Genomic DNA, 25,083 nt, shown 5'->3' with positions numbered 1-25,083 from the left:
GCTTGGTGAGGCCTTAAACTCAACACCATCCTTAGAAATAAAAATAAAATCCATCGATCTTCAACTTCGAGCGGCCTTAGGGAGCCGCGGCGCTCTTGTACACTTACAAGGACTTTGGATTTGGGAAAGTTTCACCCGCGCTTGTTGAATGGCATCCCTGTGAAGTATCCCTACAAAAGGTGTTCCAAGTCCATACTAGAGATCTGAATGTTAGCGATTTTACTGGATGTGTACAGAAACATTAATACAATATTTAATAAAAATATTTAATCCAAAGAAACCAATGTCTGGTTTTTTTACCATGGGGTTTAGATACAATATCCGCAAAATTAGCATTCACTGATACAACTTCGTTGAAACCCAACTCAAAAACACACGCAGCAAAACACACTTCATATTACAGGACTGAAAATTTGTGAACTCAGGAGGTTGTGGATCCTTTCAGAGTTTTGGAGCATGCTGTAAGGGAGCCCTATCCTTGCTAAACTGCTGCTTTTTCTCAAACTAAAATAACAGATGTAGTGGAGCCACTATGGTATCTCTTTAGTAAAAAGTGTATAAAGAAGTGTATAAAGCATTCATACAGTCATTTTCATTATTTGGGATTTCACTGGATATTTGTTTTCATTGAAAACTGGATTCATCACATAAATCATGAAATACTAATTCCTTCCCTGATCAACTGTTGCAGAAAAGCTAAGGAATCTGTTATGAGGATTAAATTAGAAATGTAGGTGCTGGGGCCTGTGCTGATCTTCAACCCCTTCAATGCCCTTCAACCCCAAAGTACATTTGAAATATGTCAGCACATCCTTTTTCTTCTAAAAAATGATATAGTTGCCCCAAATCCATATGACTGCCCCTGGCACCATGTGCATCAAAACATTTTTCTTCCAAAGTGGGGAACTTTCGTTGCTTCTGGATCTCAGCATGTCCTCCACCTTCCAAAGAAACATCTTCTCTGTGCCGAATAAGAATTCTTTTCCATGTTAATCTTCTTACCCTGAAAGCAATTGGAGAAATATTAATCTACCTATAAAATGAAGTCTGTTTTAGGAAATACTATGGAATAACTACTATCATGAAAGTCAATAAATTCTATTTGTGTATATATATGGACAGAGATAATGGTTCATGACCCGGTGATAGAAATACCACCTACTCACATGCAAACACTTTCATAAGCAGGAGTTTGGTTTTTTATATCTCAGAACTGAAAAAATTTAATGTTATTCCTCACAACATAATTAATGAAGATGTGGTTTCCATTTCAGAGCTCACTTCTGCCTTCCCTGTGCTAAGAATTCTCACGCACTCTTAGCTACACAATTGAATTACAATGCTTATTTAATCTGCACCACCCAGAAGGATAAATGATGGGAGCAGAATAAAACACACATGTGAAGTGATACAACAGCACACATATCTAACACAACTGGGGTACGGCAGTCCATCTCTATAAAAGTGAAACAGAGGAAAATAAAACAGAAATAAATGTCCACCATGCAGTACTGGTTGCTTTGACTGTTGCAACCAACAGTACAGTGGATATTCAGAGTTGTACATGCATTATAAACACAAATACTTTGCAGATCTTCACAGGCTGGCAGGCAGTTGGATTTCCCACCTTCTGGCCACATGTACAACATGACAACATGCAATATTCTAACTGCTAATGGCATTTAAGTACAAAGAAAAACTAACCTTGACCAGAACTCTTCACAACTACTTTGTAAACCTTCTACACAAACAACACCTGGTTTCCCTGGCATGCAAAACCCTGACAGAGAGAGCTCCTTGGCCCAGTCAATAATATTCTTTCTTTTTTGCTTGTTGTAAATGTGATGACTGTAGATCCACAATCGAGTGAACGTGGTGACTTGCGACTGCGTGGCATCGGAGGCTGTCATTGAGGAAGATGAAAGATCTTTGTCGATGTAAGCAGCTGCGTGGTCCTTAACCCATTCTCTCGCATTCAGCATGCAGGGCTCGCCACTGAAGTTTTGCATCAAATACGTTTTTAGATCAGAGTTCAGGAGAATCTGCTGAGAGCGGCTTAGTAATGATGACCTAAAGAAAAAGAAAAATATAAATGCGTATAAGTATATATGTGTTTACAATTTAGCATGTTTTTAGAAACACATAATAACAGAATCCTTAGGGTTGGGAAAGACCTCCAAGATCATGTCCAACCTTTGAGCGATGATCACCTTGTCAACCAAACCAGTGCACTGAGTGCCACATCCAGTCGTGCACTGAGCACCTCCAGGGAGGGAACTCCAGCACCTCCCTGGGCAGCTCCTTTCAATGACTGACCACCCTTTCCATGAAGAAATTCTTCCTGATGTCCAACCTGAACCTCCCCTGGCACAGCTTAAGGCCATTTTCTCTCGTCCTGTCACTGGTTCCCTGGGAGAAGAGGTCAATCTCCACCTGCCTAAAACCTCCTTTTAGATAGTTCTGGAGAGTGGTAAGGTCTCCCCCGAGTCCCCTTTTCTCCAGGCTAAACAACCCCAGCTCCTTCAGCTGCTTGTCATAGAACTTGTGCTCCAGACCCTTCCCCAGCTTCATAACTTTTCAAAAGTTTTGCTTCAAGCTGCCAAGAAAATCAGGCATAGTTAGATAATATGCACTTGCTATTGCTATTTAAGTCATATTAGCTATGAAAACATCTTAATTAGTATTTAATTGGTGTGCTAACTCTTGAATTCACAAACAGCACTACCAATCTGTAAAACAAAATCAAGAAAAAGGTACTTGAAAAGTAAGTATGGTGGCTGAATTAATTTTGTAATACACAAGCCTACTTCTTTAAACAGAAATAAAAAATATCAGAAGGCTGGAAGAAATAGGATTGTGACAGGGGAAAAATAAGACCTTTGACTATTTTTTCACCCCTTTAGTTAGTGGTAAGCTTTATCAAAACAGACAAGTGTCTCTTCTTGAACATCAGACCTATGAACAGTATCTACATGTAACCCTCCTGTATAGGCGATGGCTCCTTCACACTTTTTCCCCTTTCCTCACTTATTTGCTGTGCACACCAGAGAAATCATAAGCTTGTATATTTGTTTTTCCTTCAGCACTGTTGTCCACCTGGCTTAATTTGGCAGTAAATCATGAAAAAAAAAAAAAAGACTGTTTTCTCTGATCATAACCGTACTTGTGCAACACACTCTAACTTACAGATGTTTTTATTAGCAGTCGTACCTCACAGTAATTTCTGGGAGAACAGTTGGATATTTAAATGGTAAAGCACAGGCCATAGAGAATTCCACCTAAAAAAAAATGAGCAAATGTTTAGTTCAAGTAAGCGGTAAAATCCCACAAAGTAATAAAATAATTTTTTTAAAAAGGTGTTCACAGTACCATAGCGGCATTAGGCACCTCTGCCTTTATGTTCAGTATGAACTGAACTTTTGAAGATGGCACCTCTGCAGACTCATTTTCAACATAGTGTTTCAGTTCAGCTAGAGCCAGTTGGTCTGTCACAGCAAACTCTTCCTCATAAGGAAACATGCTAGAGAGTAAATCTAACTCTGAAATTTGTATCTCTGCTTCTTCTTGGTTGGCCATTTCTGTTGTTCCCTGAGCAAACAAAAAATCACGGAAGAAAAACACGGCTTGAATATGGGACAAAGTCCATTAACTCCTCCTATGCAAATCAAGTTACAGAATCATAGAATAAGCTGAGTTGGAAGGGACTCACAAGGATCATCGACTCCGCCTCCTGGCCCTGCACAGAACAATCTCAAGAGTCACACCCTGTGCCTGAAAGCATTGTCCAAACGCTTCTTGGGCTGCGTGAGGCCGGTGCTATGGCCACTTTCCCGGAGAGGCTGTTCCAGTTCCCAACCACCCTCCGGGGAGAAGAACCTTTTTTTTTTTTAATACCCAACCTAAACCTCCCCCGACACAGGTTCATGTCATGCTCTCGGGTCCTGTCACTGGTCGCCAGAGAGTGCCTGCCCCTCCGCCTCCCCTCACGAGGAAGTTGGAGACTTTATGTATATTAATAGTTATGAACAAGCCCATCATAACCGGTTCGTGTCTGCCGGGGACTCTGGGTCACGCACACACAGATAGCCCACGCCGTTTCCATTGCCCTGAGGTGGGACAGGACCCACTGGTGTGTCGCCAAACCAACGTCTTCCACAGACGGCTGCTGTGGTGGCCGCTCTCAGGTGTCGTGAGAGCTGGGGAGCCTCCGCTGCCCCTCGAACACACCACTCCCGCTCCCCTCGCCCTGCGCTTCCATGCTCCCCTCAGACCACAGGGGAGCAAAAAGTGACGCGGCCTGGCGCCCGCGCATGCGCGTACACGTCCCAGTCCCCACCCCCCGCCACAGCCCCACAATGCAGCGCGCCGGAAGCGCGCATGGCAGCCGGTGACCGCCGCCCCGCCACCCACCCGTGATTGAGGTGAGAGGTTGCCGCCTGCCCCGCCTGGTGGAGTCATGCGCCACCAAGTTGTTCGCCCCGCCGCAGTGGCAGGTGAGGGACGGGAGCCCCCCGGGGCCGCCGCCGCGCTCCTACCGCCGTGGCCGCTCTCCTCCCAGTCCGGGGCTCGCTCCGCCGGCGCGCTGCAGCCGCCGCTCCGGCCGGGACACGCGGGGCTTCTGATTGGCTGCGGCAGCTGTCAGTCATGGCGCCCGCCAATCGCAAGCAGGCGGGGTCGGGGCACGGGGGTGGCCCAGCCGCGGGACGGGCGGAGCGGGCCGGGCCAGCCGGGGGGCTGCGGGCCGGGCTCGGCTCGACTCGGGTCGGCTCGGGGCTCACCTGCTGCCCACGGGACGGGAATGCTGGCTGGCGACAGGGTCCGGCCTGCTGCCCGCCGCGCCCCGGGGGTTCCCCAGGCGAGCCTCTGAGCGCATTTTTCCAGGGTGTCTGTCAAACGCAGGTGCTCGTTTGGTCGTTGAAACACCGCTTTATCTTATCTTAAAAACCATAAAATGCGTCGGTCGTTTAGGCTGTGCATTTCCTCGTGAGGGCTGCGCCGTGGAAAGGCTGCTGCAGAGCCTGTCTGACAAGTCTGCCCAGGCACGGCGTGGGTTAAGTTAACAACCCCACGTGTTGATGCAGTCCTGCCTTCCCGGCAGGAGCAAGGACAGTTTGGAAAGGATTTTATCAATTAAAAGTTGTTCATACAAGATCAAGTCTTGTAGCTTTTTGCAGAAAAATGTGCTGTAGAGGAAGGTTGTTGGATGAACAGTTATTTCTTACTCTGAACAAATTGAATGCTAAGTTGCAAAAGTTGATAATTTTGCTCTCGATGAAGTGGCTGCCAACCAGCCATCAACAACTGGGTCATCTGCCCTACGAGTATGCTCATGCAAACATGCTCTTGTTTGTAAATGGCTTTTCATACAAAACGTGCTCTATGAGTATCATGCCTAAACACTCCCCAGCTTAAGTTTTCTCTCTAGTTCTCTTGGTCTGGCTTAATTTTTTGGCTGTGACAGCTCCAAGCAGGCAGTTGTGCTCTGGGGCTGGTGTGCTGCCACGTACAAGCAAATAAATGGATTTGGAAATGTGGATTGATAAAGGTCAGATTTAGTGCTGGTTGTGTTTACATGAAGGGTGGACAGCAGGGTTAAGCTAGCCTGCAAAGATTGCAGAGACTTGATTTTGAACCATTTTTGCTTCCTTGTTTTCATTGTATAGCATATGTAGAGTTTTAAGTTTATCTGAGGTTTTTGGATGATCTTCTGTCAGGTAAGGCACAGGTGCTACAGACTAGAAACTAAAAATGTTCTGTCACATCTGCAGTAGCCACCTATCTGAAGCCAAGCACTTGGCTTAGGACTATGTAGTGGTAGATCACTCTTGTCAAGAAGGGTCCACAGGTATAGTGAGTAACAGACCCATCTGAATTATTTGATTGATATGTGGGGAAGGTGATGATAAATTTTCCACAGTAAAGAAATTGAAAAATCAGAATTCCGACTGTCTGTATTTTTTCAAATATGTTAAGAGTATCTTACCTGTGTCAGACTTCATCAAAAACACAGGGAATTTGCAGTAAACAAAACGAAAAGGTTACAAATGCAAATAACTTCCAAGTTTTAGTTGGGACAAAACCAATTCTTTTTCATAAAATCCCTGTGGTGTTAGTTAAAGTCCTTAAAGTTTATAGGAATTTTTGGTACTAGAGTTTTCAGTTTTGTTATTTTGTGCAATGCTTTTGATTTAACATTTTTAATCATTTGGGTTTTGTAATTCACACTGTGATCTTGTCTATACAACAGTTACAATTGTTTCATGTTAAAACATAATTAATATTTTTTTGGTTTGAAAATGTCAAATTAAAACAAGTTAATTCACCTCAAGGGACACAGCTTGGTCACTGCAATAATTCTTGCAGCAATGAACAAGGAAAACCAAGACTACCTTCTAATTTTACTGTTTTTCTTTGTTAGGTCACTGTTCCTTTTAGGAAAAATTACAGAGTACAAGTATGGGAAAGAAACGCATCAAAGGCAAAACTGCACAGTCTGATGAGTCTCCGGATATACTGAGTATGTTTCCTTGCAGAAGTTTGTGGACCTAATGTTTCTTTTAACCTCAAAGAAGTCTTGAAAGCTGATTAACATTAGAAGGCCTTTACACTGGTCACTGGCTTTGAAGTCTCATTTACAAAATCTGGATTTTTTTTAATTGAAACTCAAGTCTAGCAAGAAATATTGGTGTCATGACTTTTCTAACTATGCTAGAAAATAATAATCCTGTCCTGAAAACTGAGATTAGTTTCCGGTTTTCAGGAAACTCGGACACACAGTCGTTTACTGATACAGATTGTGTAAAATTACTCAGAATATAAAGGGTTTGTGGAGTCAGCTGCTAAGCTTAAGTTGCTTTTTCCTAGTGAAAATTTTGTTGCAGAAGGTTCTTGCCTCAGCAGTAAAAGCTGTGATTAAAATACTTTCTGTGAAGCAATTTGCCTTTATTCTAGCTGCTAATTTGGTACTGACCCTGGGCATTTCAGCTCTCATAGTGTATTTTGGTTAAAACCTCTTCTTTCTGTTCTTCTGTTCCTAGTAGTTCCTAATCCCAAATGCTAAATTTTATTCTCCTAGCTCCACTGGATCTCACCTGTGCTGAAATTTTTTTTTTAATCTTGTTTACCCTGTTTATTGTAGCTTTTGTTTTTACTTGTATTGTGTAGCATTCTCTCCTACCACCTTATCTGCCAGGTCACAGATTGTGTCTTTCCCATCTTTTTTGTTGATCCCAGCTGGGGAAGTGAGTTGAACCAGGTTAATTTAGTTGGGAGAGAGAGCACTTAGAGTTTGAGGAGGCTTGGTGGGATGGCCTGTTTAAGTCTACTCTGCTTTGGTTTCCTGATTGTCCTGGTCTTCTTGTGTTAGCTTCTGTCTCTAATGGATGCCTTTTTTAGCTGCTTTTGTCTGGTTTGGTTGTTGGGGGTGTTGGGGGCTTTTTTGTTTCCTGGAGTCAGGGTCAATGTCTGCTGTAACTGTTCCTCTTTTTCTCCTGCAAAGAGATCGGTTATGTTCTAGCTGCTGGTGGCATCTCACTTTTTTGCCTATACGTAAGTGGTCTTACAATGACAAAGTCTTATAAAGCCACAAATGAAACTAAGACTGATCATGGTGAATAATTCCACTGTAATAGTAGTTGCCAATGTACCAAATTTTTTTGTTTGTTTTTTAAATGACAATTTTGAGGTTGTAGATGAAGCTCATGTTTTTCAGAAAGTTAAAAGAATGCTTCTGAATATCTATGTTTGCACTTTGATAAAATCCTGGAATCTTGGACAGGAACAGAACTGTAGGTACAAAAATTTACACTGGTTTCAGCTTATGCCAATAGAAGTTTGCAATCTTGGGGCTGTAATCTTGCCTCAACAAAGATGGATTCAGAGCTGTCACACTATCTGAGCAATAAAAGCACCTCAAAGTAAAGTTTAGGATGCAGCAACAGTATACCCAGATTGTAAATGGTGGTAACAATAGGTTTCTTTCTGATGCTCTGATAAATTGTCAGTGTTTCCTTGGCTCTAGAAAAACTATCCTAGCTTCTGGATTGCTGCCTGTGTCTTCAATACTTGCATTCATTATGTTGCCTACATCCTTCTTGTGCTTCTTAATTTGTAGAACCTGTGTGCAAGCATATTCGTAAAGGACTGGACCAAGGGCATCTGAGAAAGGCACTGCAGAGTGTGGAATGGCATGTTTGTCAGGACTGCAAGGCAGACAGTAAGACACAAGAGAAGGCTGAGGAGGAGGAGACTGATGAAGGCACTTCGATATGGTTATGCCTAAAATGTGGCCATAGGGTATCTTTTTTGTTGTTAATTTGTCTTAATACCTTTCAGTGTCTCATAATATAGTGGAACAAGAGAGTTTCTAATTAAACTCTTATAGTGTCTCTTTTTTTATTGTAAAGGTGGTGCTACCTAGATGACTTTATATACTGTAGAGTGTGATTTAAAAATGCCTGCTCTGAATGTCAAATGAAGTACTTGGAAGATGGCCCAAAGGCATTTAGCAGGCTTAAGGCCAAAACATCATCTTGAGGACTTGTTTCCTAGAAAGTTTGAATTATTTTGCTGAGAAAATAAAAATGCTCCTAATCTATGATTTTTTCAAGATCTTAATGCTCATGTTAGTTCATGAAACTTGGAACTCTGCATGCTGAAGAGGTTTTTGTTCTGTTTTATTCTTTCAGGTGTTCAAACTGGAATTTGTTCATTAAACGTTCAGTCCCAGAGCACCTTTATTCTGCACCCAGTAAATTATCTATCTGCAGAACTAAATATTTTGAAATAGATAGCTATCTGTTGATTCCAGTTAGTTGAACGTGATTGAACAGTTTTCATTTTAATATTTTGTGATCTGACTTTATGTATGTTTCATTGACAGTCAAGTGGATTTTGTGACAATTGTGGTTATCGATATTGTAGGGCTGTGACAGAAATTCTGCAGACCAGCATGCCTTAAAGCATTATAAAACACCAAGATCAGATCCCCACTGTTTGGTTCTCAGTTTGGACAACTGGAGTGTGTGGTGAGTTTGTCAGGCAACACAAGACAGGAGCTGGAGAGCAACAGAGGCTGGGATATAATTTGTCCTTTTTTTGTGAATTCTGAGATTTCTCTCTAGGCATCTATTAAAATTTTGTTTCCAAACATGTAATTCCCAGCAGTCTTTGCTGAGATTTGCAGAATAAGTATTATTTTCTTGTAAAATTTATGATCAGAATATTTTAATAATTAAGGTTGAACTTGACCAACTAGTAAATGTGGTTGACTTCATATTTTACTGCTTTTACTTGGTCAGAATACTGACACATGAAAACAAATGTTGATCTGTAGCTCTAAATCTTAAGTTTCGACCTTGGGAGAAGGTTCTTTCTGATGTGCACTTAGTGGCAACCTTACCTTTATCTTCCTGGTAAATACAATTCTCTAATACCACATGTAGACAGGAAGCGCAGCTAGAATTACAAGATGCTACTGGATCAAGCAATACAAAATCCATGTCCCTGGTAGTTTTTGCTTCTCTCAAAGTAATTACACACTTCTGTATATAAGGGGGAGCCCTAATTTTCTAAACTATGATATACAGAAATACTGTACTTGACATAAAGTTTTTGTTTTGCTTAGTAACATGGTTTTGTAACTTAGTATCTGTCATTATGTTCATTATATATAACAGTATCTATTTATTTGATTATACTTTGCACTTATGTGTAACAACCACTACTTTTAATGAATTCTAGACTGGAAATGGACATTATTAATAACATTATTACTAATGAACTCCTGAACTTCTCTTTGTGAATTTAAATTAGTGTTAAAATCGTGGGCTTGAAGTGCTTTATATTCCCTGGTTTTTAATCAAAATATTTGCAAATGAGAGGAAGTTGTCAAAGTAAGATGTTTTGGCTTCCTTCTAGAATTTCTAGAATTTAATTGCCCAATAAGTTAACCAAAGATTGATACATTGGCTATAAATGAGTTATAAATCAAAACCCACAGTCACGAACTGTACTTCACAGTGGGCCTAGTACAAAAATTCTGATCAAAACTGCTTTTGCTTTTATTAATTATATGAATGTGTGACTAAATCTCTTTATGGTATGCATGCAAAAGTGGTTCAAATTGGATATAAGTAATAACTGTAAACAGTTTAAAGGCATGTTTTGGAGAGGAAACAATTCTAGGAATTCACTAAGTTCTGCTCTTTTGAGTTTACAAGTGCTGTTGTACACATTTTCAGTACTGGTCAAACAGCCATCCCTAACAAAACTTTTTCCAATCCCTTGATTCTTTCAAGGTTGTCTACAATTTTTTTCACATGTAGAAGGTTCTGGTGTTAAAACACACCATGGAAGTAAATACCCTTTGTTATTCCAGGAGTGAGATGCCTATTTTTATGATTAACCAGATAGACAATAGATAAACAATCAGGGATCCAAAAGCTGAGCCGATTTTTTTAATGAGATATGAAGAAATGTGATGATTATAGCTAATGCCAGGGATGCTAGAGTTTTGGGGAAACATTTTACTGCAGACTACTTCTGCTTTTAATATCCGAAAGTTGAGTCTGACTTATGGTAATCCTGAAGTCTGCCTAAGAACTGTAATTGGTGTTTTCCAAAATGCAGAAGTATCAGTACCTTTTGCCACTTCTTCAAGGAGTTGATTGGGTGGAACTACAAAATTGGTACGTGTAAAACTCTTTCTGCTGTGTGTGTTCTGTCAGCACTTTACCCTTCTTGAGCCTTTATGACTGCAGCTTCTCCCACAATTTTGTCTAAAGCAGATTACTGGTATAACCATACACTTCTTTGCTCACAAAGAGACAAATAGAGTTTGTATCAGCAGTAGAAGAGGGAATAAAAGTCTGCAGGTTTAATGGTGGACACTTGAATTATTTCTTATGCAACTTAAATACAATTAAGTATTTGCTTGGCTAGAATATTGAAAATATTTTTCCATGCCATAATATTCATGAGTCATTTCCTTTAGGGCCTGATATCTTAGTTTCTTGATTTTTGGCAAAACTTTCCCAGCTTTTATTTTTCTTGCAGCAAGGTTTCTAAGCATATCTCTTAAGAGTCTAATTTATACTTGTAAATTGCAACTGCCAGTCACCAAAATAATTTACTAAAGAAAATTTTTTAGTGTTTTATTTTTGTGATAAGTAGATTGGATTCTTCCCTAAGATTTCTAAATCTTACACTAAACCTTGTAATTTTATAACTTTGTGTAATGAATTGCATCAAGCAAGCAAATAGTTTAGGATTTTTAAATAATAGAAAAAAAAATAGGATTAATTGTTTTCTTTTGGGGGCGGCGGAGACAGGTGCTACCTATGTGATAATGAAGTTCCATATAAAACTTCAACCCTTTTGGGCCAGACTGTGGATTTTGTTAGAAAACAAGTTGGTATTGACTCATCACATGCAGGTAAGTAATTATAGTATAGATACAGTAAATCAGAAGGTCTCCTAAGTGTTGGAGACAGTACTTTAAATCCATAATTTACACTAAATTGGATTTAGCACCTTATGGTAAAGGGAAAAACTAATTTCTCCCCTTTTTTTATCTTTTTTGTCACAAATCTGATAACATAAGTAATGTTCTAGCCCGTTGATCTAATTAGATCAGGATTTTGCTCAGCATCCCCTAAACTTTTACAGACAAGACAAACAAGAACAGGAGAAAAAAAAGACAGTTTTACTGTGACTTTTTAAAAAAATGTGACAGTCACTTTTTCTGCAAATAGGCAATTGACTTTCAGTACTTAGGGTGCTGTGTTTATTCATCAGTGTTGCTCAGTCTGTCTTGAGATCTAAAGAAAAATTGTCATTGCTTAAGGATAATTTGATTTGATTTTTTTAAAGTATTTTTGTGGGTGTTTGTGAATGTATCAGGAATGACTAAATCTCCAGTAATGGAAGGAGTATACGGAGGTTTTGTCACTGGGTCTGTACACTTAGTATAGGCAGCTGCAGTGCTTTTAGAACTCTAAAATACTGTGTTCAGCCTGCAGTCTATCTGTAAAATATGATTGTTTAAAAGAAAACAAACGCAGCAAAACCACCTAGTTTCCACAATAGCAAAACTGGTTTTGTACAAGGCATTTCCACTAGAAAAATTGGAAGAATTTGCATATAAAAATAAATGCTATAACAAATGACTGTCAGAAATTGCAACCCTTGAGTGAAATCACAGGCCCTGTGGGAAATGGAACACAAACATACAGCAATGCCACGTGGCTGTCTCTGAATTCAATTTGTTCAGAAAACAGCTGAGGTTTTCCCATGGAGAGCAGAGTGTTCTGAGTGGTCAGTCTTTCCCAGATACACAATTACTCTACATCTAATATTTGAACTTCATATCAGTTGCCAAAATTTTCTTCTCAGTTTTGAACTGGAAAACCAATGAATACCTGCGTGCAGTTGTTGCCTATTTCATGTGTTCTGTGTGTCATTGTCCATCCGTTTCTTGTCCAAAGATTGTATTGTCTGTTTTCCTTGCTTTCTTTGAACTGATGTTACTTGATTTTAAAGTTAGTATTAGCTCACAGCCCTATTTACCAGAAGCCTAATCAATAGCTGACTGCCAAACTGGCAGAATCAGTGTGGGTGTTATTTTGAAAACTGCCTGTAACTCCCTTATGGCTTTATTAAACAGGTCATTGAAATTTTCAGCAGTACACCAAAATAATTTGGGGGAAAATATTATTAACTTGTCTTGAAGACTATAAACCTTTCAGTATCATCTGTTTAGGTACATGAAATGAATATGAGAATGCTTTGACAGTGGGAGCCTGTTGGATGTTGTAGAAAGCCCTCACATAGGTGATTTTGACACAGCAATAAAATGAGAGATAACACTTGGAAGAATTTCAGAGGATGTTGGCATGAATGGCTTGTGGGCCAAGAGATGTTTAATTTACATGCTGATTTGAAATGCTCTTTCAGGGGGTTCTTGATTTGTTGTTTTTGTTGTTTTGTTCTGTTTATTTTTTAACTTCTGTTACCTAGACAATTTAAGAACCTAAACCAGTAGTTTTATATTTAAAAATTAAAGAATTAATTATCATATGTATAATATCTAAACGTCATAGATTGCTGCTGACTGTAATAATCTTTCCTGGCCTATACCCTGTTACTATGTTAATATGTGGTATGTTTGTATTATTTCAGTAGAAAAACAACAAGAGAACAAAGAAGTTGAAAATAAGAAAGTAGAAAAAGACAGCAAAAATGAACAAGAAAAAGAAGTTTCACTTAAGGAAGAAAATTCTCATTCAGCTGCTAATGGAGAAGTCACTGTGAAAGGACTTAGTAACTTGGGGAATACATGTTTCTTTAATGCAGTGATGCAGGTACAGGACTTGTTGCTGTTTTTAGAAAAACTTTGAATAAGAAAGAAGCCACAAACAAAATGAAAAACAGCCCACAACAGCCTTGCCCCCAGCATTTTACCATGACACAATTAGAATGTGATTTTTTTATCTGCCAGGAATGATGGCTTCTTTCTAAAAATAGTGTGTTGGCCCAGAGAAATACGAAGAAACGGAGCTGCAGGTTCAGACTTGCTCTAAGGGGAAATACAATAAACTGCCTTGTCCTTGAGGGAGGGCATTTTTCACTGACATAAAATTAGCATGCCAACTTCTAGTTATTTTTTAAAAATATGAAATAGTCTGACAGATCACCCTTGTGGCTTCTTAGACTGTAAGAGATGAGTACTCAAAGACCATGGGTGTTTATTGCAATGAAAATGTCTCAACTACAGAAAGTCAAAAGTAAATATTGGAGGAAAAAAACAGGATGAGCATGTTGCAGCCATTGCCATCTTGTGTGACTTCTTCAGCTGAGAAGCATAGAATAAACTTGTTCTTTCATGTGTATTGAAACTGACATGTGATCTTGTGCTCTGTGGCTCTTGATACTTGAAGTTTTACTCAAAATTCCCACTGTACTTGCAGATTTTAGTAAACTGCTTTTGATTTACTTATAAACACTTTTTAAACCAAGCAAATACCCACACTGCATTTTATCTTTTGATGTTTTAGAAACAGACGCTAGTAAATACACTTGTCAAAAGATCAGTCTGTTGAAGAATAATATATTTAGGGTTTCTGCAATCTGAAGTAATGTTTATAGAGGGCATTGGAAGTCCCATTAGCTGTATGAAATTCACCTTTAAGTCTTAAACACAGATGGAGATTCTAGAGTGGTAGTTAACCACTTTAGTTCTGTGTTTGGGAAAATAAATTGCTGCTAAACTGGTTGCTACAAATTCCATGACTAGCGGAGTTCCGCTGCCCTTCCTGTTGTCCCCATTTTCCAATCTCTTTGTCTTTTATATTCTACAGAATTTATCACAAACTCCAGTCCTGAGGGAGCTGCTTAAAGAAGCTAAAATGCCTGGCACAACAGTTAAAATTGAGTCACCTGAGCTATGCATGGTAATATGCTTTGACCTCTGTAGTGTGTGCTCACCTTCCAGTTAAGGAAACAAGCAGTATTTATCTCTCGATTTTAAAGCTGTTCCAGCTAAATACTAACAAGATTAAGATGTAAAATCAGCAGGAACTTCACCACTGATTTCCATAAAGCTGCTTCTGAAGTCAGTGGAGGTATTTTGTTCACAATGTAAGAGCAGTGATTCGATACTCTGTTGTAGAAGGAGTGCTTGCATTATGATGATGTTATATGAAGGATGAAAATGTGTAACTCTTGCTATAGTGTCACTTGTCTAAATGCAAAATAGGAAACTAGAGGATGTCTGTAGCACTAACTTAAATAACACACCTGTCACTACAGTGAGAGATTTGGATGCACAATTCCTTTTTCAGAAATCGGGTTTTTTCCTAGTAAAGGCAAGAAATCCAGACTTTGAACTGAGCAATAAATAACTGAGTTTTGCTATTGTTTCATGATAAGCCATGCATTGTTTTTTCAGGTTAACTTACTGCCATTTTGGAATTTTGTGTATTCTATTTGACAATAATGTTTTCAGGAACTGAAAAGGAAAAACTTACTGCTGAAGAATCTGTCACTGAATTAAGGCAAAACAGCTCTGTTGCTTTTATTTCAAACAGGAACCTCAGCTAATAAAACTAGATCAGCCAGGTCCTTTAACACTAGCCATGCATCAGTTCGTGACAGAAATGCAAGAGACAAAAAAAGGGGTAGTGACGCCTAAGGAACTTTTTGCTCAGGTTTGTAAAAAGTGAGTATCTGTACAATTGCATGTCATAGTGAGTATGAAAAAGTTTATTGTTTGAAAGACTGTCAGTTTTTCTCTTTTTTTTATCTCTAGCTCAGAACACAGCATATAAAATTTGTAGAATACTTAACAATTTTTGAAAGAAGACCAAAATATAAATGAATAGCAGTAAAATGAAAGATACTTAGTGACATACTGATGAGCTGGCTTCATATTTTTAGAAAATAGTATATGTAGACACGTGTTGCTTTTATATACATACATTCTGGAGACTTTGTCCATGTGTGTTTGGTGTGAGTTGTTTTTGCTGTGTTTATCTCTGAGTTCAGTTATACCTTACGATTTCATTTAACAGAGCAATACGATTTAAAGGTTATCAGCAGCAAGACAGTCATGAATTGCTTCGTTACTTACTTGATGGAATGAGAACAGAAGAAATTCAGGTGAGTGCTAAAGTTATAGTTGTGCATACCTTTCTTCTTCATACCCCAGACCCAGCCTCTTTCTCCTGCTGAGGGGAGAAAAACCATACTTTCTGAGATATGTCAGCTTCCATAGAGTGGTTGTGCTGCCCACAGGACTTAACTTGAAGCATATTAGCAAAGAGAACCCGCAGAAAAAGTGGGTGTGGAGTATATGTAGTCACCTTAAAGAATGTCCGTATGTCTTCATTTCTGAAATGCACTTGTAGAAATTCCATGGGGTTTTTTTGCCAGTTTTAATTTGGGCAATCCTTAGACTGATTTTCTTACATACTAATTGGAACACTATGGTTGCACCTTGTTTCCAGTTGATTTTTTTTTGTTGTTATCTATGGGAACTATTGTGTAGTTCTACAGGTACTTGTGTTGTTTGAATTGATTCTCTTAATTGGTGAAGATTTTACTTTTTCCTCCATCTGAAACACATCGTAAAATGAAGTCATTAAGTGAATTAGTTTAGAAAATTTTACGGAGTATATTTGTTTTGAAAATTTCAGCAAATAAGTGTTGGAATACTAAAGGCGATGAGTGACTCTAACAAAGAAAATGAAGAAGAACTTAAAAAGAAAATTAAAGGTAAAATAAATTATCACAGCATCAGTAACTTGTAAAATCTCCTTTTTTGTTGAAGTATATAAAGTAACATTAATAGAATCAACTAAAAGATACATGTCTAATTGTACAACTTTTTGCCACCTCTTGAACATGTGTGCATCTAGAATAAGAGGCTCAATAGTTTTAGTCTATATTTAAATGTCTTGCTGAACTTGGTGGCATTTCCTTCTTAACAGAATAAGAGATAGTTGATTCTGTAGACATCATACATTAAAATATGTTTGGGCAGTGATTAATCATTCAAACATGTAAGAAGTTAAAATACTAGCATGTGAATATAATTTATGCAGCTGCTAATAGTCCATTGTTACTTAAAAGTGGTATAAAAAATTTAAAGAATGAACAGGGAAATTTTTAAACTTTTCAACGTGACTTAGGAGATGAGTTGCCAGTTTAAATTCAGACTACGTGTTATTCTGAAATTACAACTTGAGGAAATTGGTTTTGTTTGTCAGACAAAAGTTGGTGCTTGTTTTTTTTTAAGTTCAGATAGTTGTTTCAGTCCTGAGAGAAAACAGGAGTTCTTACTGAGATGCAGTACTTCTGAGAAAATAGGGAAATGCATTTGAGCAGAGAAGGTGGTAGGGTATGGTTTAACCAAGCTGTCTTCTGCAAATGTGTTTTCACCCCCACTCTTTTGATACACAAAAGATTCTTAATTTAAGAGTCTTGCTGTACTTGCTATCCTGAGGAAACCAGAACAGGCCAACATGTTCCATCATACACCTTGCATGTTATATTCTCCTTTTCTTATTTGGTTTGCGGTAATGAAATTGGTTGCCAGTATATTGTATGTAATATTATTAATTTTACTATATGCTTTTTGAATTCTCAGAATATGAAAAGAAAAATGGAATACGAAGTTTTGTAGATCGAATCTTTGGTGGAGAATTAACCAGCACAATTATGTGTGAGGAATGCAGAACTGTAAGTAAACTGCCTGCTCTGAATAACCTAGAGTGTAATGTCCTGTAATCTGCAGGAGAACCCCAAAGTGACTGTATGTAGAAATAATACTTGACTAGCTGCATGCTTTTCAAAAAGGAGCATTATTTGGCTGGAATCTTACTTCCCTTGTATTATAAAGTTAACCTTTCAGTTCCTTTCAAAAGCCTTCCAGAAAAAGAGGTCAGCAGCAAGCTGCCTCTGCCAGAATTCCCTCCTAGATTCTCAGTGAACACCTTCCAGTGGTACAGATCGTAGAGCAAATTAATTGTTATGGGGCCCTTTCCTTTTTTATTCAGGGGATTCATCGTCCCCTTTCCCACAATGAAAAGACCATGGAATTGCCAGGAGGACAGTGAAGAAAGCACTACTGGGATAATATATCCTGAGAATGAAGTAATTGAGTGTATTAGCAAGTGGGCTAGTGGAATATCATGATAGATTACAGCTATGAGTCTCTTAGGCCTTAAGGTGCAGTATCACTAGATAACTAAAATTCATAAAAATATTTCCTGCTCATTTCTATGGTAATGTGACTGCTGGATTTTAGTCAGTGGAAGCTATTTGTGGAGGTAAATGAGCTGTGTTTTACAGTTGTGGGCACAAGTGAAAGCAGGCCTTGAATGTAAACATGCAAATACACCTATTGACAGCAAGCCAGCTGCTTCCAAACAAAATTAAATTGGACTCTTGATTATTCATTTAAAGGTATCCTTGGTCCATGAGCCTTTCCTTGATTTGTCACTTCCCATACTAGATGTTCAGGTAAGAAATAGTACTTTATGGCCTATATTTTTTTTGTTTATATGGAAACACTTATTATACAATCATTAGGAACAGCATTTAAGCATCTTTCTAAAAGTCTCTTTTGCAAATCAAAATTGCACAGAAAGATAAAGAATAAGATTTTTCATGAGAGTCATTCCTGTAAGTTGTGGTTCGTAAATTGTCTCTGGAAAATCACACAGGTTGTTTGAGTTCTTTGGGGGTTTTTTGTCACTTTTTTCATCCATTTTCCTGCACTGAGTCCAAGAACACTTCTCCTAATATTCAGGTTATGGAATAAAGTTAAGAAATGTTGATAGGATAGTATGTGAATACTTATTTGGTCGATCTCCAGACACTCAAAGTACGTGATTTGCTTTGTGTTTTGTATTGATAATCTGTATATGTAATATTTCACATTTGTGGTGTAGCACTGCTTACTCATAAGTACTGGAATGGAACCCCCACAGCCAAAAAGATCACGACTTCTGCCACAAACAAGTTTCATTTTAGCAGAAGCAAAAAAATTCTGTGGCAGGATGTTCAACTGAAAATGTCTCTGCTTGTGTAAAACATGACTCTTCAATGCATTTAATGAGATCGGTTAGAGGCAACGGTGATGTTGCCCCTTTACATGTTCAGAATTTGGCCATCAATAGCCTTGCTCTTACATGCTGTTTCATTCCACAAGTCCTTGTTTCATACGGACTCTCTGGAGTGAGACACTCCTTCCATTAACACCAGGGTGTGAGTTAGTTGTATGTTACATCATTAAAATGTTATATTTGAGCTGAAAACTCAGATAACATCTCTATTTCTGTGGTTGTTCTGTGGCTTTTTGGGTTTTGTAGAAAGTGAAAATTACAAAGAGAGAAAACATTAAAGAAAACAAAGAAAAGGAGTCCGAAGATGAAGAGGATAAAATCAATGACCATTACCTTAAGCAGAAAGATGAGCCCCCTGGTACAAGTAAGCACCTTCAGAAAAAAGTGAAGAAACAGGCCAGAAAACAAGCCAAGGTTGGTTTGGATAGGTATTTCACTTTGTGCTTGCTATTTCTGTTGAAATATACTGGTTTTGTTTCCTTAGTTTACATGAAGGAGGAGACAGCTTAAAATTTCTCCTCCTTCAAATGCACAACTGAAAAGACTTAATTATACCCATGTCTTTGTTGTTAAAATGTTCTGTTGAGCACTGGTTTGTAGGAATAATATAATAATATCCAGCAGAATTTGTTGCTTGTCTGAAGTAGCCTTAATCTGTATCAGACTGTTTTCCAGTCATTGATTGCAAGAATATTCACAAAACTTTAGAATACAGACATAAGAAAGGATCAGGAAGATAGCAAGGGAACAATTAGCTGTATTTTGATGATACTGCTTAACAAGGAGCAATGGGAACTATGTCTGAGTGAGGGTAAGTTCAGTATTAGTGGAACTGATCACCTCTTATCATTAAATCATAGATTATTCTTCCCTCTCCTGCCTTATGCATCTATGGTATGCAACAAACATTCTGATAAAGAAGTGGTAAGAAATGCTGAATATAATTCGTGCTTACTTTGTGTTTTGTACTCTTGTTTCTATGTATTCAAATGTGCAGAGCCAGCGCCGGCAGCAAAAACTTCAAGGAAAGATACTTCACTTGTCAGATCTCTGTGCAACTGAACAGCCAGAGATAGATGTTGAGTACAAGCAAGAATCAGAGACTGAAATGAGCTCTGAAACTCTTGATAAGAAGCAAGAAGAGGAATCATCACATGAGTGCAAAGATCACTGCTTAACTCAGAAAGACTTGAGTATACAGGGAAATAGTACAGAAATTCAGAGCAGGCATGAAAATACAGGAAAGCCAGAACAAGAGTGTGAAGAAAACGAGTCTCTCACAGATCTCTCTGTGGAAGGCTTAGATTCTCCTATGAAGTTTGTCAATGGCCTTGACAACCTGTCTTTGAAAGAGGAGGATGATGACAATGAAGATGAGGAAGAGCTTGCTATAGACTTTTCAAAACTCCACTTGGGTGCCAGTGAATCTGACATGAGTACCATGGATGGCCTTCAGCCTGTTCCTAGCAAGACGTGCGAAGTATCTACAGATGACCCTGAAACAGCATTTTGTACTCTGGCAAACAGGGAAGAGCTGAACCCAGAGGAAGGTTCAATCCATCACTGTTTGTATCAATTTACCCGTAATGAAACACTTACTGAGACCAATAAACTACTGTGTGATGTGTGTACACAAAGGCATTGTGGACCAAAGAACAACATAAAAAGTATGACAAACTTTTTTAAAAGAAAACTTTAAATATATCCCTATGTGCTTCTTGAGTGGGTAAAGGTGGGGGAATTATCCCTAAAGTGGTATTTGTATAACTTTGCCTACTTTCATTCATCGTATTAAAGGAGAATGCTCAGCTTCTCAGTTCTTGCAGTAGATGACATTGTAACAGTTTAAATAGTGAAAATTCCTGCTGTAACATTTGTTTTGATATAAAACACTTGTTTTAATCTTGGTGGTTTTTCTTTTCTGCAGGTGAAAAGAAGTTTGTTTATACTAATGCCAAAAAGCAGATGCTCATCTCTCTAGCTCCTCCAATTTTAACCCTTCACTTAAAGAGGTTTCAGCATGTAAGTAGCAAGCTGACACATGTATATAGCCTCAAGTTAATATGTATATATGTGTACATATGCATGTTGTACTAGTTTAACTTGAAAACATGCTAACGTTACTTTTATTTTCTATAAAACTAGTTTGGTTTTTTTTTCCCAAAGTTTGGAAGGCATTTGTGTGCGGCATTGTGTTTTGTGGTCTTCGAGGCATTGAGGAGTGTTTTTCTGAAAGAATAGTCCCCTAATTAACTGGAAAACACTGTTTTGTGAGCATATTCACAACATATTCCCTCATTATTCTTACTGCTTACTGTATTAAAGTGGAATCTTAGCATTAATGGTTTCCTACTATTACAGCTGTTCATGGGCTCATGCATTTCACTAAGTACAGGTAAATAGGATCCCTTACTAGTAACAAGTAAGTAACAAGTTAGCAGAAGTGGAAAAGAGGATTCTGAGCCTTGTGGGGGAGAAGGAAGCATGAAAGGAAAGCAAAGTAACTTAAGTTTTATTTACAGACGCTGAAGTAAAGTCATTTACCTCTTTATTCCCAAATTGTAGAAAAATTTTTAACTCAGGCCTTTAGCTTTTCAAGAGAGAAGGAGGAAAGGAAAGGGAGGCAGTACTGCCTCTTCTAAATTTAAACCCATTTAGTGTTTAGGTCAAGATACTTGAAAAATAAGGGAGGCAACTTTAATTAGATGAAAACCAATTTCATATAGAAAATGGAAATATGTAGCCTATTCCAAGAGACTGAAATATGAAGAAAATAACTTCTGCCATCATCTCCTTTTGTTTTTATGTGATTATTACAATTATGTGATTATGGTGGGAGCACAGTTTGCATCAGTTTGGATGCTCTAAGATCAGATCCTCAGGCATGTTCCAGTATCTGAGAAGCCAAGACTTGTCCTCATAGTTACTGAAGTGCATTAGAGCTGATTCTTTTTCCACTTTTGTTACCATTACGTTAATGTACGAGTGAGCTGAAGAGCCATCTTAACTTGTGCTCCAGTGCAGCATGTGGGAGCAAGGAAATAATGCTGGAATACTGGACATCAGAGAAAAAAAAAGTTTGCTTTTTCCCAGTTTTGCGTAATGTAAAACTAATTTTGTATTGTTGAAACTTTAACCTGAAACATAGAGTAACTAAGCATGGTTTTAATATGCTCCATTTTAATATTATGGGGTTTTCCTCTACTTTGGTTGTTTAAGGCTGGATTTAATCTGCGGAAGGTTAACAGGCATATCAAGTTCCCAGAAGTGATAGACTTGGCTCCTTTCTGTACAGCTAAATGTAAAGTAAGTGGGAAAACAATCAGATTCTCCTTTCCCATGTTCTAATGTGCTTTCACAACAAAGCTGCATAGCAAAATCTTTGTAGAACGCTTGTCAAGCCTGTTACTTTGTGTGATAACTTGTACTTCACTGCTCATAACTGTAGTGCTTGCATGAATCTCTAATAACCAGTTTCCATTTCATCACCAAACAAATCAAAGAGTTTGCATTCTTCAAAACTCAGCACCTGGCTGACATAGCTAAACCTGTGGTTTTCTAGAATGTGGCTGAAGGGAATACAAAGGTCTTGTACTCTCTCTATGGAGTTGTTGAACACAGCGGAACAATGAGGTTTGGGCACTACACTGCCTATGTTAAAATGAGAGCTATGAACAGCCACCTCTCTGATCTTGTCCTTCGAGGACAATCTCAAGGTAAGTCATTAGAAATATTTTACAAATTATCACAAAATGGTTTGGGTTGGAAGAGGCCTTAAAGATCATGTAGTTCCAACATCCTGCCATGGCAGATAAGTTCTCTGAGAAGGGCAATGAAGCTGGTGAAGTCCTATAAGGAGCAGCTGAGAGAGCTGGGAGGGCTCAGCCTGGAGAAAAGGAGGCTCAGGGAAGACCTTACCAGTCTCCAAAACTGCCTGAAAGGAGGGTGGAGCCAGGTGGGGGTCAGGCTCTGCTCCCAGGTAACAAGTGACAGGACAAGAGGAAATGGCCTCAAGCTGTGCCAGGGGAGGTGCAGGTTGGACATCAGGAAGACATGAAGACAAAATGGTGGTTAAGCATTGGAAGGGGCTGCCCAAGGATGTGGTGACATCCCCATCCCTGGAGGTGTTCGGGGAACAACCAGATGTAGCATTAAGTGCTGTGGTCTGGTTGACAGGGCGGTGATCAGTCACAGGTTGGACTCGATCTTGGAGGTCTTCTCCAACTCAGTGATTCTATGATTGTACTCCATGATTCTTACTGAAGAGCACTAATAGAACTGATTGCTTCAATTCTTTGTAATAACTTTTACTCCTAAATTTTTCCTTTCACAGCTTTAGAAACTGAGCCAGTCAAAGGTCAGTGGTTCCACATCAGCGATACACACGTACAACCTGTCTCTGTGTCCAAAGTGCTGAGCTCCCAAGCCTATCTTCTGTTCTATGAGAGGCTGCTGTAACTCTTCAGAAGAGCCTTCCTGTGTGTGCAGCCACCTTCTTCAGAGGTGTGAGAGAAGGCAGACTTGCAAATCATGTTAACATGTTGGAGCTACTGTATAACAGGAATTCACTTTATGCATTTTAGACACACTGACAAGCAGTTAACTTATACTTTTTCCAGTGTTTCCACTACTTTTCAATAAAAGTTTTTTTCAAAATTACAGCTTTGAGTTTTTGGTGAGTAATTTGGGTAGATATAGATCTTGATCAGCAGCTTTTTCACTTTAAAGCAACCAGCTCTACTTTTGAACTATAGTTAATCTTGGCTATTATGGGTTCCTATGTGTTTTTTAGACCTGGGTTCCAAGCATAAGAAGCTGTTTCTTCCTCCACAAGAGCCACAAGAGCCAAGACAATTGCAGCTTCAGCTCTCTTTCCACTATTGGTTTATGTCCAATAGAAGAGCCCTCAAGTTTGCAAATGTTCCAGGAATTCTTTTGCTGGTGTTTTGGCAAGGCTGAGTGCTTGGCTCACTCTTATTACAGGCAGTCCCACGTAGTCTTTCCACACAACAGGCATAAGACCAGTAGTCCTGCAGTGACTTGTAACTGTGAAGTTCTCCACAAGCTTCATGTTGACTTTCATGTGAATAAAATCTTGGCTCTGGCATGCTAGAGCAGCAGCTGCTTACATTCAGTGCATTTTTTGCAACAGCCTTACTAAGAAAATGGGCATCTTGTTCTTGTAACCCTTAGAGCCATCAGCGGTAGTCCTCGTGCAGCTGACTCTAGCAGTACGCCAATCCTTCTGAAAACTTGCTGAGTTTATTTTTCAGCCTCACCAACAACTGACTATAAAGCCAGCATTAGTAGAGCAGCCTTATTTAGGCAAAAGATAGTTCCAGACTTGATTTAGCCTTCCACTCCCTTCTGGTTGTGAGATAAGAGTAGTGCTGGCAAGAGTAGTAAAAGGATTAATTATTGAAGTGGCTTGGATTTCAAGTGCAGTTCTCCTTTCAAGCTACTTGGAGACACATAAGCTGTTTACTTCCCAAGATTAATCTTAACAGGGGGCTTCAGCTGAAAGATTCCAGCACTCTGCATCATGCTGGCTAGTGCTGCTCAGCATTTATTTTTAAGGTCATTAGAATGTGATGCAGTTCACTGCTGTCAGGCTGCCCTTTTGAGAGCATGGGGACGTAAAAGGGTGAGGAGAGAGATGCATGTAAAAAAAAAAGCAGCATAGAATCATAGAATGGTTTGTGTTGTAAAGGACCTTAAAGCTCATCCAGTTCCAACCCCCTGCCATGGGCAGGGACACCTCCCACTAGATGAGGTTTTTCAGAGCCCTGTACAACCTGGTCTTGAACACTTCCAGGGATGGGCCAGCCACAGCTTCTCTGGGCAACCTGTGTCATGGCCTCACCACTCTCACAGGGGAGAAGTTCTTCTGTGTACCTACCCTAAATTTCCCCTATTTGAGTTTGAAGGCATTCCGCTTTGTCCTGTCACTGTATTTCCTGATGCAGAGTCCCTCTCCAGCTTCCCTGTAGCCCCTTCAGACACTGGAAGGTGCTGTGAGGTCTCCACACAACCTTGTCCAAGCAGAACAGCCCTGACTTTGCCCATCTCCATAGGGCAGGTGCTCAGTCCCCTTATCAACTTGGTAACCCTCCTCTGGACTCGCTCTTAACAGTTCTCTGTCTTTCTTATGTTTGGGGCACCCCATCTGTACACAGTGCTCCAAGTGGGGTCTCAGGAGAGGGGCTACTGAATGCAGGGACCACAGACCTGCTGCCAACACTTAATTATTTCGACATTCATTTGACTGTTTACTCTCAAGTACTGGCCAAGGAGCACAAATAAGAGCACAAAGAGTCACAACAATTGTGGATTATGACCTCCCTGTAGCAGGCTCATGGTCAGCCTCCCTGCACATTGAGTCTGTTGTGCCTGCAACAGGAATTGGTATGTGATCTCCCCCTCTTTATCTCAGCCCCTGAGAAGTTCTCCTTCCTTC

The 25,083-nt window shown here is 39.2% G+C and overlaps 2 protein-coding genes across 9 annotated transcripts; one reads left to right on the top strand and one right to left on the bottom strand.

Annotated features, from left to right (window-relative positions):
- Positions 1–204: 204 nt before the first annotated feature.
- RWDD2B (RWD domain containing 2B) lies at positions 205–4,616 on the bottom strand. Of its 4 annotated transcripts, none has more exons than XM_010395802.4 (5): positions 4,411–4,616; positions 3,370–3,588; positions 3,211–3,278; positions 1,705–2,070; positions 205–1,003 (listed from the first exon to the last, which is right to left on the bottom strand). In XM_010395802.4, the coding sequence occupies exons 1-5, from the start codon at positions 4,456–4,458 to the stop codon at positions 766–768; spliced, it is 939 nt and encodes a 312-aa protein (XP_010394104.2). In that variant the 5' UTR covers positions 4,459–4,616; the 3' UTR covers positions 205–765. The 4 variants fall into 4 exon arrangements, with proteins under 4 accessions (XP_010394104.2, XP_010394105.2, XP_010394106.2 ...); XM_010395803.4 differs by lacking the exon at positions 4,411–4,616 and adding an exon at positions 3,710–4,269; XM_010395804.4 differs by lacking the exon at positions 4,411–4,616 and adding an exon at positions 4,077–4,269.
- Positions 4,344–23,287, top strand: USP16 (ubiquitin specific peptidase 16). 5 transcript variants are annotated; one of them, XM_010395808.2, is made up of 18 exons: positions 4,344–4,421; positions 6,419–6,517; positions 8,114–8,295; positions 8,923–9,026; positions 11,331–11,434; positions 13,180–13,361; positions 14,358–14,450; positions 15,087–15,217; positions 15,570–15,657; positions 16,194–16,272; positions 17,147–17,238; positions 17,965–18,021; positions 18,873–19,040; positions 19,624–20,293; positions 20,554–20,648; positions 21,846–21,932; positions 22,189–22,342; positions 22,960–23,287. In XM_010395808.2, the coding sequence occupies exons 2-18, from the start codon at positions 6,457–6,459 to the stop codon at positions 23,082–23,084; spliced, it is 2,472 nt and encodes an 823-aa protein (XP_010394110.1). In that variant the 5' UTR covers positions 4,344–4,421; positions 6,419–6,456; the 3' UTR covers positions 23,085–23,287. The 5 variants fall into 5 exon arrangements, with proteins under 5 accessions (XP_010394110.1, XP_010394109.1, XP_010394113.1 ...); XM_010395807.2 differs by having other exon boundaries at positions 4,378–4,493; XM_010395809.3 differs by lacking the exon at positions 4,344–4,421 and adding an exon at positions 4,784–4,899.
- The last annotated feature ends 1,796 nt before the right edge of the window (positions 23,288–25,083 follow it).

Source organism: Corvus cornix, chromosome 1, assembly GCF_000738735.6.
Source record: "Corvus cornix cornix isolate S_Up_H32 chromosome 1, ASM73873v5, whole genome shotgun sequence".
Classification (NCBI taxonomy): Eukaryota; Metazoa; Chordata; class Aves; order Passeriformes; family Corvidae; genus Corvus; species Corvus cornix.
The sequence above is the reverse complement of the archived record's forward strand: the minus strand, read 5'-3'. Positions and strand labels throughout refer to the sequence as shown.

Bases quoted from the DNA above. Each gene is read 5' to 3' on its own strand.
- RWDD2B (XM_010395802.4), bottom strand. From the start codon at position 4,458: ATGACTCCACCAGGCGGGGCAGGCGGCAACCTCTCACCTCAATCACGG. The intron at 3,279-3,369 runs GTACTGTGAACA...ATTTTTTTTTAG, and splicing joins AGGTGCCTAATGCCGCTATG to GTGGAATTCTCTATGGCCTG. The intron at 1,004-1,704 runs GTTAGTTTTTCT...AATTGCTTTCAG, and splicing joins TGTGAAGAGTTCTGGTCAAG to GGTAAGAAGATTAACATGGA.
- USP16 (XM_010395808.2), top strand. From the start codon at position 6,457: ATGGGAAAGAAACGCATCAAAGGCAAAACTGCACAGTCTGATGAGTCT. The intron at 6,518-8,113 runs GTATGTTTCCTT...CTTAATTTGTAG, and splicing joins TGAGTCTCCGGATATACTGA to AACCTGTGTGCAAGCATATT. The intron at 9,027-11,330 runs GTGAGTTTGTCA...CGGCGGAGACAG, and splicing joins TTGGACAACTGGAGTGTGTG to GTGCTACCTATGTGATAATG.